This window comes from Ursus americanus, chromosome 8 (assembly GCF_024610735.1).
Source record: "Ursus americanus isolate L20-20 chromosome 8, mUrsAme1.1.p, whole genome shotgun sequence".
Taxonomy (NCBI): Eukaryota; Metazoa; Chordata; class Mammalia; order Carnivora; family Ursidae; genus Ursus; species Ursus americanus.
In genome coordinates, this window is record NC_142134.1 from 30,766,645 (window position 1) to 30,785,658 (window position 19,014).

The following is a 19,014-nucleotide window of genomic DNA, read 5'->3' on the forward strand; positions in this document are numbered from 1 at the left end:
GTGATCCCAGCGTTCTGGGATCGAGTCCCACATCAGGCTCCTCCGTTATGAGCCTGCTTCTTCCTCTCCCACTCCCCCTGCTTGTGTTCCCTCTCCCTCTGGCTGTCTCTATCTCTGTCAAATAAATAAAAAAATAAAATCTTAAAAAAAAAAAAGCATAATAAAATGAGATATGCCTGTATCTGTTTCTCCATTTTCAAGTTTCTCCTTTATGTTACTGGGTTTCATTATTGTTGAAGTCTTCTTTTACTTTTAGATCTTCTTCACATATAATCAATTAAGTCTTAGGAGTTATTTTTCCTCTCTACCATGTCTTCCAAATGTATCTCTGTGCCCATTCTTTCTGTTTAACACCCTAGTCTATTACTTCCTTATGTCATATCTTAACCACTAAATTGGCTTCCTGGTTTGGCTTCTAGTTTCAAAAGTTTCTGTTATGATATGTACATTCCTGATTAAACTTTCTGTTTCTCACTGAACCACCCACTGAAAAGAACAGGATTTATGGAAAAATAGGTCTAGAGACAGACCAACAGACCCCTCAAAGGTTATGCAACTTTGTAACCAGAGAATTAACAACAGCAGCAAACTTATATCTTGAAAAATAACTTGGACGGTGTGGGCAGGCAGAATGCCCAGGGTGGCTGGTGGCTGGCTTAAGGTTTGTTAGAAACGCACAGAAATGACAGAGTGGAAGTACCAGTTTGCTGGGGCTGAGACAATTCACGTGAGAGGGTAGCCCTGAGCAGAGGAAAAAGGGCAGTGTGCCAGGCTCCATGAACAGAGTGAGGCTGTGATGTGCTTCTCTGGCAGAGGGAATCCAGGGCATAGGCACTTTTTAAATATTTTCTTAAAGTAGAGCCCCAAGGCTCCCTAATCAGCGGGGAGTCTGCTCCTCTCTTGCCCTCTGCCCCTCCCCCAGCTTGTGCTCTCTCTTGCTCACTCTCTCAAATAAATAAATAAAATTAAAAAAAAAAAAAAGAGGTTGTGCCCCAAGGACGTCCGCCTGTGCAACAGCTCAGTTGAGAGCTATTTCCTCTTCTGAAGTTCATAACTATCCTCTCATGATTCTGGCTTCCCTGCCTAAGACACAGCATACAAACCATCACAATCTCCATCTTATACTGACATAACTCGCCCATCCACCATCATGTGTAAGCTAACTAGTTTTAGCAGGACAAACTATCTTTTCCTATTTGATACTTGTTGGTGGACGTCACCTGATGCACCTTGTAAGGCTGTTAGGTACACTGCTCTCCTTTTTCTCTAATTATTTTATTCTCAGACTCCTTTGCACCTTTCTCTTAAATAGATTTAAATTTTGTGATCTCTGGAATTTTCTATTTCTTCATCCTAATCTGCTCTGTTTTCATATAGGCTTGGGGTTCAATTATCAAAATGATTTATTTGTATGCTACCTGAGGGCAAGGCCCATGTATTACACTCTTTTGACATCTCCTGTGACTTCGAGGGTATAGGTAAACACTTCTTGTTAATTGATTTAAAAATTGCAGACACAGTATTACAAATTCAGTTACCATTAGTATTAGTTAATATTTTTACATGAACAAAAGAAAATGCACAAGGAAGTTAATATAATGCAGGAGAAGAAATCTGGACTTGTGACGTAGATCGGTCTGGATTCAAATTCATTTCTGCCCCTGAATAGCATATGCCTCAGGCAAATTACTTAATTTCTGTGAGTTTTAGTTTCCTTATTGCTAAAAATGGAGAAAATGAAACCTCACTCCACATTTTGTTGCCAGAATTACCCAAGTTAATGAGATAAATATGTAATAAACTAAGAACTCCATAGAGTGCTGAACACTTGAAGGGTGGTCAGGATTAGAGACCCCATGATTTTGAGGAAAAATCAGCCTGTATCTTGTTTTTACGACCTGTATAAAGAAACAGCCCTCTAGAATTCGCCAGGCATAAACAATTGGAATTTCTGGTTTTAAATATGTATTTACTAAGTTCTGTTTTATGCCAGGCTCTATCTAAGCATTTTATACTTACTGTCTTACATAATCTTCAAAATTATCACCGGAGGTAGGTATTTTTAGGACCATTAAATATGTAAATTAAAGGCCTTAACCAGCTGGAAGAGCCAGACTTGAGATTTAAAACCAGGTGTCCGACTCTAGGGTCTGTGCTTTTTATCAGCAATAGACTCTTCACCCTTCTCTTGGGAGCTGTGTCACACTGATAAGGAATATGAGGAATTATCTTCTCAGGTATACCAGATAAGAGGACTGTTCTCCCAAGAGATGGTGCCTTTAATCTCAGCGTACTGACCCCTGAATGTAAGCCAGTTCTCTAGGTAGTGGAGCGCCTTATGTGAATTACTGACATGGGGGGTTGCCTCTGCATTTGAGCGCACTGAAAACTTTTGAAAACCACCCCTTTCATTAAACTCAAGTTAGAAAAATGAAGAATACTGCCATAAAGAACTGAATTATTAATTACTAATCTAACCTCTCCCTTCTCCTGTAGGGTGACTCCGGAGGACCACTGGTTAGTCCAGATTCTAGAGATATCTGGTATCTTGCTGGAATAGTGAGCTGGGGAGATGAATGTGCACAAGCCAATAAGCCTGGGGTCTACACGAGAGTGACTGCTTTCCGGGACTGGATCCGTTCCAAAACTGGCATCTAGGAGAGAAAACTAGTAAAATAGAACACATTTTTGTGTATGGGCCATTCTCAGAGATACAGAATCACAGAAGTCTTGCAGGTCACCTGGACCTGACCCATTTAACTAAACTGTCTGCTCGATGCGTGTATTTCCTTCCTAGCTCTCCTCCACTCTGAGCATCCTGCTTCTGCAGAGAGATTCTGTCCCAATTTACAGTCATTTGTTTTCTAGAAGTTTTGTCATCAAAATTTTGACTTGTTGACATAAATTTCTTATGCATATATACAATTTGAAGTGATTCCTTCTTTCATTTCCCCAGCTTCTCTCATCTCGGTAAATCTCCCCTTTCAAGGGGCAGGACAGAGTAAAAGGACATGTAAAAAGGAAAGAACGACATTTTTATGTACGGGAAGTATTAGGAGTTTTTTTTTTTTCCTTAATGGAATGAGGAAAATTATCACATTCATTATGACAGGTCAAGCAAACTGACCGCAGAACACCAAATACTTAACGATGGAGAAAGACTGGGAATTAAGGAAATGCACAGAAACCAAGATATAATTTTATTTTCATTTCTAGCTAACAACTACAGAGATATATGTGGGGACAATTCTGTTTTCCTGTGGCCTATAATAATTATACAAACTCTATATAATATACTGGTTCTAAGTTAAAGCAAATAATATTTATTTAATATTGTACTGTTGAGGATATCAATATATAATAATAAAAATATCATCCCTTTGCTTGATATTATGATAGTTCACGAAGAAGGGGAAGTTGGGAAAATAATACTACTCAATGTATTGCAAATTCTTTTAAAATCTGAGGCTATGAAAATTCACTTGAGAACAATAGTATACCTTATGTGTTAAGATTTTTTTGTTTTTGTTGAATAGAAGAGAATGAAGAGAGAATCAGCCCAAACTATTGAATAAAATAGGATTATCACCAAGTGCTTCTGTATTTGTGTTTAAAGCTCTTTCAAAAACAAAGCCTTGAAGGGAATAAGGTCCAGGTGTTAGTGTGTAGTTGCAGTCAGGCAAATGGAGGCCAGAGCTCCATTTTGAGATAATGGCACATCTTTGCCTGCTGCTGCATTTCCGGCCCATGCTTGGACCGCTGGCCTCTTAGACTTCTCTGAACTTAGATGGGAAGATATCATAGGAATTTATCCCGGAAGCTGCCTCTCTGTTATGTCTACTATAGCACTGAATTGCTAACTGCTTGCAGAGAAAACTGAAGAGTAAAAGCCAAATATCAACCACTTTCATTGTTTAGTTTTGGTAAATAACTGCTGAGCAGTTAGAGACACAGCATGTGAATGATCCAGGCCATTATAAAGTTAGTTACAACTCTTGCCATTATATATATGCTATGTTAACATGGTGAGAGTTCACCAAATTGTCCATTACCCTTGCCTCCTTGTATACAGCTACTCATCCAAGTTCTGTATTGGACTATAACCACTTTGAAAACCAACATTAGTAGGAAAAATTTGACTTTTACTGACCCAAATAATATTGGCATATGAACTGGTAAGATTTAAGTGCTTGGCTAAAATAAAATGGAAAGACATGAGTAGGCAGTGTGAAATATTTTGCATAAATTATTTTTGTTTCATTTAATAGATATTTTGAAAAAAACAAAATTGATGCACCACTTGATGCATGAATTTTAAACAAAGTGGTGAATTTTAAACAAAGATTTAAGTACATTTCAAACGAAATCACTCTGTTCCTTTCCAAATGGATTTCCCTGTTTCAGTACATTCTGCAGTTGGGCCTCTAGGTGGCACCTGCAAGCTGTAGGAAGATCTAGGGAAAAAGATGTTTGGATCTTCAAGTAATAAAAACCGTAGCAGAAATCTTAGGGTCTTATAAAACCAAAAGAATACAATTCCTCTTTCTGAAGTCTCTTAAAAATGAATACGTATAAACTGACATCATGATTAATATTTTCCCGACTTCTGGAGGTGAGTTTCCAAACTAAAAATTTATAACGTGATGTGAGTAATTTCTTCTGCAAACAAACTTGAAGAGACTTAAATTAAGGAGAAATTTTAGAAGTTTAATTTGACAATGGCATCATAGTCCTCAGAGAAATATTTTTGATACTTTCTTCTACAAAAAATTTGAGAAACAGAGGTTGGGTCACAGTGAAAATATGGGAACAGTTCAAACTTTATGTGCACAGAGAAATAGATAATATAGTATATCATACTTTTAAAATAACTTCTTTTGAAAGATAACATGTCAAGGGTTTGCATTCTTGAACATGTCTATTTTAACTGTCTCGCTGGAGAAAGCTAAGAAGTCATGACTGGAATAATATTTATTAATTGTACAAGAGGTATGGAGTTCCTTCTTTATCTTTTATCCCTCTTCCCACATGTGGTACCTAGTAAAGTGCTCTGTATGTAATAAGCTTCCAATAAGTGTTGTTCTATTTTTTTATTACACAAAAAACATAGCTTTAGTATTGTTTACCCATTGATTTTAAGAAACAATCCAGATTTTATATTAACTGTGTGACTTAAGCCAGCTGATTAAACACACTAAGCCCCGATATACCCACTTGTAAGACAGGGTAATGATATTTACCTCGAATGATTGATCGTAGGGATTAAAATGAGATATTGTTTGAAAGTGCTTAGCACAGCTCTTAGAACATAGTAGGTGTTCAAGAAATGGTAGCTATTATAACTATTGTAATTAAACTATAATCTTGTTTTAAGCAATTGGTACTTGATCATAATAGTTTGAATAAATATTTTTGAAATGAAGAGATAATTAGACTAACGGAGTGGGCTGGTTTCTTGTTTAATGATGACTCCTCCTTGAAGCCCCCCTTGACTCCTTCAAGTGGATATAACATCCTCTTTTCTGAAATTCTTTACCATCTAAAAAAAAAAACTTTAAAAAATTTTTCAGAAAATCATAGATTTACATGCAGTGTAAAATATAATACAGAAAGGTCCGTGTGTCCTTTACCTACTTTGCCACGATGGTAAACAGTTTGCTTAACTACAGTATAATACCACAATCAGGAAGCTGACATTGAAATAATCCTCCAATCCATCAATCTTATTCAGATTTCACTGGTTTTAAAAACATGCAATTATATGTGTATGTGTGTATTTAATTCTACGTAATTTTATCACGAGTGGATGTGTGTAACTACCACCACAGACAAGATACAGGATAGTTTGATCTCAAGGATCCCTCAAGCTACCCATAGCCACTGGGCTTCCTCCCCATCCCTGTCCTTAGTCTCTAACACCTGGTACCACTAATCTGTTCTGTATCTTTATTATTTTGTCTTTTCAATAATGGTATCTAAGTGGAATCATATTGTATGAGCCTTTAGAGGTTAGCTTTTTCACTCAACATAATTCCATTGACATTAACCCAAGTCGTGTGTGTCAAGAGTTCCTTCTTTTATTGCTGAGTAGTATTCTACGGCATGGATGTACCAAGATTTATTTAACCATTCTCTGACTGAAGGGCATTTGAGTCGTGTACAATTTTTGACTATCAAGAATAAAGCTACTATAACATTTGTGTGTTGGTGTGTAGGTCTTTGGGTGAACACTCATTCCTCTGGGATTAATAGCCGAGAGTGCATTAATAGTCATTTGGTAAGCACATGTTTAGTTCTTTAAGAAACTGCCAAATTCTTTGCAGCTGGCTTCTTACCATTTTTAAAATATCTCTGTATATACAGTCTCTCCCCATGGCTTTTAGATATGTGTGAATAGATTTGATTTCAACTAGTCGCCTGGGGTAGGTACCATGACTGATTCATGTTTATAATCTTCACAGTTCATAGGAAAGTATATTATTTATGGTGCATACTCAATAAAGATTTATTAAATAAAGAATGAAGGTAGTAATAAAAGTAAGCAAACATAGCAATGCATGAGAAACTTTTAAAAAGGAATTACTTTGGGTAGAAAAAAAACCAATGTTGCATTCATGAATGTATTATGCCCTAATTTTTATAACTCTGGGTTTTACGACAGTACCTCCAAGTAACTCATATTGCTTGATAAATAATCTTGCTCTCCACATTTTTCCACATGGTACACAATCAATACGGATTAAGAGACATGGATTATATGATGATCCTATCCTTGTGCCTGTTTATTTCCTGATACATATTGTCTTTAATGGTTTTCTGACACATCTGTATCAATTTCTACACTGTACTTGTGGAATGGATCCCAGTATAAGGGTATACTTCATAAATATTTGTTGGTCTCAATTTTAATAACCACGACTATAATTTTTTTGTCCTAATGAAGTTTTTAGTGGACAGCTCTCAAGGTGGACATGCGGTCTTTGACATTCAATTAGATGTTCCTTAGTTGACACTGATCCATTAATCAATACCTCTTTGGCACAGCTGTAGCCAGCTTGAAAAAATACCACAATCACTGTAATTACTGCCCCGCACACGCCTTTGACTCCTATACTTCTCTCTTGCTTCACTACCCTATGAAACTTGCTTTTTACCACAACCCTGATAAAATCCAAATCTCCACCCACTCTTTTTCTATACCATGCCATTGAACATGTTTGAAGAAAAATACAAAACCACACGGACAGGTCTAACTTCAAATTCAGGATCACAAACTTCCAGTACACTCTCAGTGTTTCCCCAACATCACATGATCCTTTGCTGTTCATCCTCCCATTCTCTTACATGTCTGTTTCACAGCTTTTCCTCTCCTCAATTCCCCTAACACCTCCTTCTCCATCCCATTCTCCACAGATGATCTTGCTTCTCACCTCCTTCACTGAAAATTGAAGCATTCTGAAGAAACCCTCCACCGCCTCTACTCACACGTCCGCAGCTGCTCCTGCACATTTGGCCTTCCTACCTGTTGCCGCAGGTGCTCTGATTGAAAGCCAATCCCTCCCCCTGTACACTAGATCCCATCTTCTCTCATCTACTTAAGTAATTTGCTCCAGCAACTCTTCCCTCCCTTTCCTACTTAGTCATTTCTTTTTGTTACTTCCTCAATCTTAACCAAACAAACAATAAACACACATACACCCAAAAAATGATCTTGACTCCACTTTCCCCACCAGTTGCTGCTCCAAGACTTTGCAGGAAAGGTTTTTGAAGAAATCGGTCTATATTTACTATCTCCTATACCTCTCCTTCTGTTAGTCCCGTTTTTTTAAAAAAAAGATTTTATTTATTTATTTGAGAGAGAGAGACAGAGACAGCTAGAAAGAGCATGAGTGGGGAGGAGAGGCAGAAGCAGGCTCCCCACTGACCACAGAGCCCAATGCAGGTCTCCATCCCAGAACCATGGGATCATGACCTGAGCCAAAGGCAGACGCTTAACGGTCTGAGCCATTCAGGCACCCCTCCTTCCGTTATTCCTTAAGTACATTTCAATCAAACTTTGTTCCGAAATTTCATTGAAACTGCTCTTCGCAAGGACATTAACAGCCCCCATGTTGCTAAATCTAATTGTAGAATTCTCATCTTAAATGTCTCATCAATAGCATTTAGCACAGTTGATCTCTGCTTCCTCCTTCCTAAACCTTCTTTTTTTCTGAGAGCACTGCATATTCCTGATTTCCTACTACTCTCAGACTTTGTACTCGCAGGCTAGTCTCATTTTCTGGTTGCCCTCCTTGTCCTTTACCTCCTAATGTTGGCTGACTCCAGGGCTAAGACCTTGCTACTCCTCCTTGGTGATCTCATTCAGTTCATGGTTTTAAATACCATCTACATGATGACATTTCCAGATTTTTATCTCTAGCCCAGATCTCTCTCCTCAAATCCAAATTCCTATGTCCAATTGTCTATTCTAGCTCCATTAAGATGTCTGGTAACCATTTCAAACACAATGTGTCTTGTCTCCAAACATGTGATACCCACTATCTTCCTCACCTCAGTCAATGCCATTCTTCCAGTTGTTCGGGCCCTAAACCTCTTGACTCCTCTATTTCTCTCACATCCCACATCTAAAAATTTTCTAGTATAGTAATATTGTCTAGAATTTTGCCTAAACCCAACCTCACTTGTCAATTGTTTGTAAATTAATCATCTGCTTCCTTTTGAAAAGACTATCATTGGCTACTTCTTTCATTCTCCGAAGCTCCAAAATTCCAGAGACATTAGCTTCTTTCATTCAGTAACCATTTTCAACTGTTCTTACTTCCGTGGAATAGAGCTCATTCTGGAAAAATAAACATGAAAGCATTTATAATAGCAGAGTAGCTTCCTAAAATATTTCACTTCATTTGAGCTTCTGCTATTTACAATTAGCTTCCTGTGCATGGCTGTCAAGGCGCCTCAGTTAGCCTGCAGCTTACTTTGTTTGTTTACTGAAATATAGTTGCCACACAATGCTACATTAGTTTCAGGGGTACAACATAGTGATTTCACAAGTTTATACATCATGCTATGCTTACCATGAGTATAGCTACCATCTGTCACCACACAACACTATTACGATACTATTGACTGCACTTCCTACGCTGTACCTTTCATCCGTGTGACTTATTCATTCAGTAACTGGAAACCGGTATCTGCAGCTTACTCTCTTTAGACAGCAATTGGAATAATCAACTTGTCTGGGTATTTAGTGACAATAATTGTTCTCCAATTTTCTCAACTGCCAAAATTTTTATTTTCAGCTACAACTTTTTCAATGAACTCCAGTCTTATTTAAGCAATTGCTTATTCAACAGCTCCCAATAGTCCTAAAAGCCCTCTCTAATGGAGCATGTCTAAAAATGAGGTCTTGATTTCCAACTTTCATTCCATATTTTTTTCTGAGCGTGTTACTACCTCAGTGGCATCATGATGCACTCAATTGCTCAGGCCCCAAACTTCCCACAACATTCAATCCATCAGTGGGTCCCACCAGCTCTACTTTCAAAATATACCAGACTTCAACAATTTCTTACTATCTCTGCAGTCCCCAAACCCATTTTTCTCACCTGGACAATCACAACAGCCTTTTAACTTTCTGTCTCTTGCTCCTACTCAGTCCTGACATTTAGTTTCTTGCTTCACACAGCAGCCACTTGGAGGTTTTTGAAATATAAGTTTGATCACATCATTTTCTGTTTTAAAACCTTATAATGGCTTTCCACCAAACTTAGGACAAATTTCAAAATTCTCATTACATTCTAAAAGGGTCAATAAAAAAAAACCAAAATAATAAAAGTGACTATCATCTCTAGATCAGTACTATCTAACAAATATAATGTAAGCCACACATGTACTTTAATTTTCTAGTCGACACATTTAAAAAAAAGTGAAAAGAAACATGTGAAATGATATATTCTTAATTTTAGTAATATATTCTTAATCCAATTGTGATATTGTGATTTTTAATAATTAATATATGTTTGATCTTATAAGGGCCAAGGGCAGGTGGTCCCAAGATGCGCCACCTTGGCATGAAGATTATTTTGAATTAAAAAGCAACCACACAAATTTGTGTGGAACCAGAAAAGGTCCCAAATCACCAAGAAATTGTTGAAAAGGAAAAACAAAGCTGGGGGCATCACGTTGCCAGATTTCAAGCTATACTACAAAGCTGTGATCACCAAGACAGCATGGTACTGGCACAAAAACAGACATATAGACCAATGGAACAGAATAGAGAACCCAGAAATGGACCCTCGGCTCTTTGGGCAACTAATCTTTGACAAAGCAGGAAAAAACATCCAGTGGAAAAAAGACAGTCTCTTCAATAAATGGTGCTGGGAAAATTGGACAGCTACGTGCGAAAGAATGAAACTTGACCACTCTCTCACACCATACACAAAGATAAACTCCAAATGGATGAAAGACCTCGATGTGAGACAGGAATCCATCAAAATCCTAGAGGAGAACATAGGCTGCAACCTCTTTGACATTGGCCACAGCAACTTTTTTCATGACACATCTCCAAAGGCAAGAGAAACAAAAGAAAAAATGAACTTGTGGGACTTCATCAAGATAAAAAGCTTCTGCACAGCCAAGGAAATGGTCAAAAAACCAAAGAGGCAGCCCACGGATTGGGAGAAGATATTTGCAAATGACACTACAGATAAAAGATTAGTATCCAAGATCTACAAAGAACTTCTCAAACTCAATACATGGGAAACAGATAATCAAATCAAAAAATGGGCAGAAGATATGAACAGACACTTTTCCAATGAAGACATACAATGGCTAACAGACACATGAAAAAATGTTCAACATCATTAGCCATCAGGGAAATTCAAATCAAAACCACCTTGAGATACCACCTTACACCAGTTAGAATGGCAAAAATGGACAAGGCAGGAAACAACAAATGTTGGAAAGGATGTGGAGAAAGGGGATCCCTCTTACACTGTTGGTGGGAATGCAAGTTGGTACAGCCACTTTGGAAAACAGTGTGGAGGTCCCTTAAAAAGTTAAAAATTGAGCTACCCTATGATCCAACCATTGCACTACTGGGTATTTACCCCAAAGATACAGACGTAGTGAAGAGAAGGGCCATATGCACCCCAATGTTCATAGCAGCATTGTCCACAATAGCTAAATGTGAAAGGAGCCGAGATGCCCTTCAACAGATGACTGGATTAAGAAGATGTGGTCCATATATACAATATAATATTATCAGTCATCAGGAAGAACGATTACCCAACATTTGCAGGAACATGGACGGGACTGGAGGAGATTATGCTAAGTGAAATAAGTCAAGCAGAGAAAGACAATTATCATATGGTTTCACTCATTTATGGAACATAAGAAATAGGAAGATCAGTAGGAGAAGGAAGGGAAGAATGAAAGGAGGGTAAACAGAAGGGGGAATGAACCATGAGAGACTGTGGACTCTGAGAAACAAACTGAGGGCTTCGGGGGGGGGGGGGGGCGGGGCAGGGGATTGGGATCGGCCAGTGATGAGTATTAAGGAGGGCACGTATTGCATGGTGCACTGAGTGTTATACGCAAATAATGAATCATGGGACACTACAACAAAAACTAAGGATATACTGTATGGTGACTAACATATCAAAATAAAAATTATTATAAAAATAAATAAATAAATAAATAAATAATAGCAACCAAAACTCAGCAGATTCAGGAAGAGCTATTTACTTCCCCCCCTCACCTGCCTAAAAAGAATTTAGAAGGATGACTTGCTGTAGGAAGAGAACTGTCACCATAGCTCCATTATACTGTGAACTAGGTATGGTAGAAAGGGATGAACCTAGAAAAAACTTCCCTTGTTTTTTCAGACTTGCCTAAGGTGTGCCGTAGTTTGCTTATCCTGAATTGCAATTTCTCTATTTCCTCATAAACTCATTTTGCTGGTAAAATAACCAGCCATTTCATTTTTAAGGTTGATAGTATAGCCACAGTAATTCAAAATACTGGGCTTATTTTATTATTCCTGTGATAAGATTTACTGAGAATTATTCAAAGGTGTTAGTGGCTTAAAAATTTTTTTATTTTGAATTAATTTTTGACTTACAGAAAGTTGCAAAAATAGTAAAAAGTGTTCTCTTAAATTACCCGCCCTACCATGTCTAACACAAATATTTTGTATAACCATAGGACAACTACCAAGAACAGGAAATAACATTAGTCCAAAATTATTAGTTAAGCTACAGACCTTATTTGGATTCTTTAAAAAATGTGGCAGCTGGGTACCCAAGGGTATACTAATAATTCTTTTACTACTTTGAGTACATGTCAAAAACCACTGGTCTCATCCTTTCGGAATTAAAACCCTTTACAATTTTAAAGGAAATACGGTGACTTCTTTAGCTCCTGGGGTTTTTGTTGTTGTTGTTGTTGTTATAATTCATTCGAATACTCTTAGAGCAATGTTTTTCACACTTTGGTGTCTATAAACTTACCAGGCATATTTGTCAACAATTTGTCTTGGGCCCCATCCCCAAACCCACATACAGTTGGGCTGGGGGTGCCTAGGAATGTGCATTTTAAATAATCATTTGCTGGTGGGTCACTCTTTGATGAATGTGGGCTTACAGGCAGATTTGGCAGAAATCGATGTGCTAATCAAAGGGGTTTTGAAAGATCTGTCATCAGTTATCTTTCAACTTGACTTTTTTTTAAAGAATGACTCACTAATATTTTTTAAAAGAAGTTCTAGTATCAATTCTGATATTTTACTATTAAAACATGCATGCATTATCTGGCGGAACACATTACCTATTTTTTTTCTCCTGATAAAAATTGTCATCCTATCAGGTAGCTACATGATGCAAGACAGAATGGGAACAAGGTACAGGGCAGAACCACAGTAGCCGCAGCCCTGTGAAGTGTGTTGAAGGCAGTAAGGTCAATCTTGTTGGCAACACACAAAAGAAGTTAGTATAGCACCAAAATGTTTGTAGCTTCCCATTTTTTCCTCAATCTTATATAGTCTACTATGCAAACACATATCAGTTGTTGACCCCAACCTCCTTTGGTGCACAAATTCCACTTTTACCACCACTCCTGCTGCATTGTCCTCCTATATACCTACTGGCCACTTAGAAACTTTGTAGGGCCAATCATATATTCTAATACAATAAAGCACTATATTAATAACAGGACTATTACTTAATATCTTTTATGTAAGCATATAGAGTTTAATAATTTAATTTTGTGACATTCAACAAAGTCACAAAACATTTTCAAAGAAAAACTTATAGCAGAAATCACGCACAGCAATGATGACTTTATCAGCACTAGAATATTTCTCTTACTAGTGCTAGCACTTGTGGTGGTGGAAATGAATAGACACTACTGATATTCAGGTTTCTTCCTGCAAAAGGAAGCAGACTGAGAAGAAACACAGAAGCTATTTTATAGTAGATGCTAAAAGACCACATAACACCCATAAATGCAGATCCCTCTTCTCTTAATATTTTAGGTATTTAATTATTTTTCTAATTTAATTTCTATTTCTTAGGTTTCTAAACCATACTAAACATGGGAATAATGAGATAAGAGTTTCCAGAATTTAAATAGAAAATATATTATTTGCTGAAATCTCACATTTCCAGCAGTGTCTATATGTGGTGAAACTTATGTCTGAAGAGAGTATGAAGGAGAGTAAAACTTCTGCCTGTAAACTGGGGAGAGAAGACAGGATTGGCAGAAAATGGAGAGAAAGGTAGTTTTAACTATTTACTACTGATGTTAAGTCTTGACAATAAGAAGCAGATTCTAGAATTCTCTTGGATTTTGTCTGGAGTTGGAACGTTCTATTTGTCAGACATGGTTCATCCTAAGTTTACCTGGTAATTGGGGTGATCATCTGTGTTAGCTAATTGGCTTTATCCAGAGAAAAACGAAACTTTCCATATCTTTGTGACAGGACGTTGTTTTGCAAATAGGATCAAGGTGCCACTGAAGTTAGGCTCCTACCCTCCCACAGAAACTGGGAGCTGGGAGTGTCACCTCTTATGATAATTACATCTCAAAGATAAGGCTCTCAGATCTTTGAGAAAGGCATTCCTGGATCATAAACTTCACAAAAAGGCCTATGTAGTTTTCTTATGTGACTTAGGCGTAGAAATGAGCCAGCAACTGCTATAATTTAAAAAATAAAACAACTGGCACAGTATCTTTCAGCCTTTGTTGTTATTATCTCTTTCCTGAACAAAGATATGTTTTTGTTTGTTTGTTTTTTGAGTAGTTGAAGATCGTGTGGCTATTATAGTAATCTTCAATTGATCTTCAATGAGGATCGATGGGCATGTATGGAATGTTTGCTTTGTAAGGGCCAAAAAAAAGTGGTAAGCAAGAATTAAAATAACTCTTAAAAATGTTTCATTGTGTGTTTTATGAGAATTGCTTCATCTGTTTTTCATTCTTACTAAAAATGACACTTAAAAGTAATTTGTTAATGATCCATAAGGAAACTGTTAGATATCCAACACGAAAATTTCAACTTTTAGCAATTTCATCCTTATATCTGCTGAAAACATTACTTAGATTTACTATGATTTATTTAGCCGCTCCTGTATTGATAGCGCTTTCTGGTTTACTCTAATTAATAGAATGCCGCAGGGAACATATTATGTTTGTTAGGTAACACAAAACTGTTGTAACGTTCAAAGCAAAAATGCATAATAGCTCAAGCATAATAGAACTTGATGTCTTGCTCACATGATTGTCCAAGGCAGGTGTTCCAGATCACCACGTGGTTTTCTTCAAAAAGTGTTTCAGGGACCCAGGATGCTTCCATCGTGGAGCTCTACTACCCATTAGAGACACTTCTCATTTTGTATTCAGCCTGCAGAAGAAAGTGATCATGGAGGAGGCACACTTGCTTCTCTTAAAAGCCCTGCACCAGGAAAGTGCAGTACACACCAGGTCTGCTCACATGCCACTGGAGAGTAAATCACTACATTCATTCCTAAGTAACAGTGGCTGGAAAGTACGCAGCTAGAAAGAGAAAAGGATTTTACTGGGTAGCTATTGGTCTCTGCCATAATACTTGTCATACATTTTTATGCATATTTGAAAATGTTTAAATAGGATTGATAGCTAGAAATGTCACTGCCGAGTTTTGATATATACTGTAAAATAATCCTGTATAGAATTTAACAAACTAAAAATGCATGATAATACTACTTTCCTTGCGTTCTCAACATTTTCAACCCCCCATCTGATGAATAAAAACAATATCCTAATTGTTCTAATTTGCATTTCATTAACTATTAAGCTTTTTCAACTCAATTAAGGCAAAATAATCTTCCAAAATTTTACTGTTCAATGTACTTCTGTGAGTTGTCTGTTTACAGTGCTTACTGTTTTGTTTTTTTTTTCCTACTGGGTATTTGTCTTTTTAATACTGATATGTTGAATCCCTTTATATATTATGGAAGTAATCCTTTTCCTTCCTTTCTTTCTTTCTTTCTTTCTTTCTTTCTTTCTTTCTTTCTTTCTTTCTCTCTCTTTTTTTCTTCCTTTCTTCCTTGCTTTCTTCTCCCCCTCCCTCTCTCTCTCCTTTCTTTCTGTCTCTGTGTCTCCCAGAGAGAGAGCGCAAGCAGGAGGGGCTGAGCGAGAGGGAGAGAGAGAATCTCGAGCTGACTTTACACTGAACATGGAGCCCAGTGCAGGGCTTGATCTCATGACCCTGAGACCTGAGCTGAAAACAAGAGCCCCACGCTTAACCAACTACACCACCCAGGCACCCAAATAATCCTTTTTCCTTTACATACACAGTAAGGCTTTCTTTTTTTCCCCCCAGGTCTGTCATTTCTCTTTTAACTTTATAAATGATATTTATCATGTTGCAGTTTTGCTTTTTTACATTGTCAAACTCAGTTATTTTCCTTTATCACTTTTAGGCTTTGTGTCTTGCTTAACAAGTCTTTTACATTAAAAAATGTATAAAGTTTTCTACATTCTTTTCTATCATTTTTATCATTTTACTTTTTATTTACATTTATTTATTTATTTTTTAAAGATTTTATTTATTTATTTGACAGAGAGAGACAGCCAGCAAGAGAGGGAACACAAGCAGGGGGAGTGGGAGAGGAAGAAGCAGGCTCCCAGCAGAGAAGCCTGATGTGGGGCTCCATCTCAGAATGCCTGGATCACGCCCTGAGCTGAAGGCAGACGCTTAACAACTGAGCCACCCACACGCCCGACTTTTTATTTACATTTAGCTTCTAAATTTTACTTGTGGTATGAGTAGAGCTCCAAAGTTGTCATTGAAGTGGTAAGAAAAACATATAGGCTTTTTGTTGTTAATGTACACTACAAAAGCTACCTAGGATCAAAGAAAGAGAGATTACTAAAAGGTACCAGGAAAACCTGGTTAACTTCCAATAATTTTCTTGTATAACATGCAAACAAAAAAGAATTCTGAAATTAAAATCTCAGATCATTTTAGTTGACAAAGGTTGTTAAAATTCTTTTATAGATACTATTCAGTCTCACAAATGATAGAGAAAAACGTTTAAATTTTTACTAGAAACTTATAGGTAATAATTATATAAATTGAAATAAGATGTAATCTCTAAGCCACCTAAGAAATTATGAAAATAAAGAAATATGCTCCATCTATTATAAAGCAGAAATAATAAAAGCAAATTAAGCATAGCAAAATCGTAAAAATGGCAGAAACAAGCTTAGATATATGAGTAATCATAATAAGTACAAATGAATTAAATTCTTTTAAAAGCTAGAGATTCTCTCTCATAAGTTCTCAGAGAATAAACTCTATGACAGACACTTATGGTGTATGTGTTTATTGGATAGGGCTCACTGAAATAACACCTCTAAAACAGTGAGGTAAGCAGTACTGAAAAGAGGAGAAGTTGCAACAAGGCTTTCAATCAATGCCATATAGAGCTCTGAAGCTGACATATCTCCTTAGACATACACTGGCCTCTCTAACATGTCCCATATGGAAGCAAAGAATCTAGGGCTTTGAAATCAACTCCTTCCTTGCTCATTGGCCAATTGTTGTAGTCCCTTTGGGCTGTTATAACAGAATACCATAGACTGGGTAGCCTGTAAACAACAAATACTATTTTTCACAGCTCTGGAGGCTAGGAAGCCCAAGATCAAGGTCCAGCAGATTTGGTACCTGGTGGGAACTTGCTTCCTGGTTCATAGACTGCCATCTTCTCATTATGGCATTACATGGTAGAAGGGGCAAGGGAGGGGTCTTCAGGGTCTCTTTTATAAAAAGGCATTAATCTCATTCATGAGGGCTCTGCTTGCATGACCAAATAACCTACCTGAACTTCTACAAGTACTTTGTAACTGAGCTCTCTACATCCTCTCTTGCTGCCCTCTACACAACAGCCCTTCTCTAGGCAGGGTGATCTCTCTAGAATGCAAAATTGTTTAGATCATTCCCCTGCTTAAAATATCCAACAACTGTACCTTTGCTTTAGGATGAAGAAATCCTAACATGGCCTACCAGATCTAGTCCCTGACTCTCTCTCAGCTTTATCTCAGGTCACTGTCCCTTACTATTAATGTTAAAAGCCACATTAGCCCTCCTTTAGAGGCCTTAGGGCAGTATCGACTCCCTTACTTTTCCAGTTTCTTGTGGCTGCCACACACCTTGGCTTGTGGTCACATCACTCCAATCTCTGTTATCATCTTCACATGCCTTTCTCCTCTTCTCCTTGTCCAGTTTCCCTCTGCCTCTCTCTTATAAGGACACTTGCAGTTGAATTTACAGCCCACTTCAATCATCAAAGATGACCTCTTCATGTCAAGATCCTTAAATTACTCACAACTACAAAGACACTTTTCCTCATAAGGTAACATTTCAGGTTCCAGAAATTAGGACCTGATATCTATTGGTGGCCATTATTCAGCCTACCACACCACCTCCCATATGAATCTACAATACGTCCCACGTAGAGTTATAGTAGCATACAATTTCATTTCAGGGAGCAAAGAGGAATAATTATTTGAAATTGGCAATGATGAACAAGGAAATATCCTCTTCACCTATATGGACAGTGGTAAAAGGGTGGAGAAAGAATAGCCACCACTTAAATGGTGGTGAAGAAATCTTTATGCTGGAGGAGAGTCAGGTTCCAGTTAGAGCAAGATGATGATGTTTGGAGAAGCAATTCAGGACATGAAGATTTTGCAGAAATCATACCGTGACTTCCAAAGAACACCCAGCAGACTTTTCAGAGAGTTGGAAAAAGGAATGAGAAGGACTCATTAGAGAATAGGACAAGCCTGAGCTGGGAGTTTAGAGGTCCTGAAATGAGTGATATGAACAGGGATTAAGAGCAAGAGGGGATTAAACGTGATGGCTTCCAACGCAACTTGTGGTGAAAGGTCTGTGAGAATTGGGCTAAGGAGAAAGAAGGTGGGAGGCTCTCCAAGAATATAAGAACCAGATGAGGAAAACATCCAGAAAAATTGACTTGAATCCTTACCAGAATCATGTTGGAAAGAATAATTTCTTTTGTAATTGCTATTACTTATACCATATGAATTTATTAGTTTTGTCTTATTTTTATAGTTTAAATTAGCCACAGTGCCTACAAAAACTAATCTTATATTTGAAAATAAATATAAAGACAGTACTAACTAAATTGCACTCAGTGTACCATTTAAAAATGGGCTTTTTTCCAAAGAGAAATATGTAGGTAAGACTCCATATAGAAATCAGAGCTTACCAGTAATGAAAACTTGCCTCTTCAAGTGAGGTAATTCTGGGAGCACAATTAGGATATCTACGTTTAAAAAAATTATAAAAGAGAAGAACTCAATTGCCATTTGTGAATGCAATCTTCAAAAAAACAAAACAAAACAAACTTGTGAAGCAGTATCAAAAACTGACATTTTCACAAAGCTGAAAATATATTGCAACCCATAATAAAATGTATAGTATATATAATTTGAGTAGTTCCTTCTATA

The 19,014-nt window shown here is 37.2% G+C and overlaps 1 protein-coding gene across 1 annotated transcript in view; it reads left to right on the top strand.

The window, feature by feature from the left end:
- Positions 1–2,658, top strand: part of LOC123775902 (transmembrane protease serine 11E) — a 34,609-nt gene extending 31,951 nt beyond the window's left edge. The window contains exon 11 of the mRNA XM_045771504.1: positions 2,497–2,658. Within this exon, the coding sequence (XP_045627460.1) occupies positions 2,497–2,658 (162 nt within the window). The remainder of the gene's footprint in view (positions 1–2,496) is intronic.
- Positions 2,659–19,014: the final 16,356 nt, after the last annotated feature.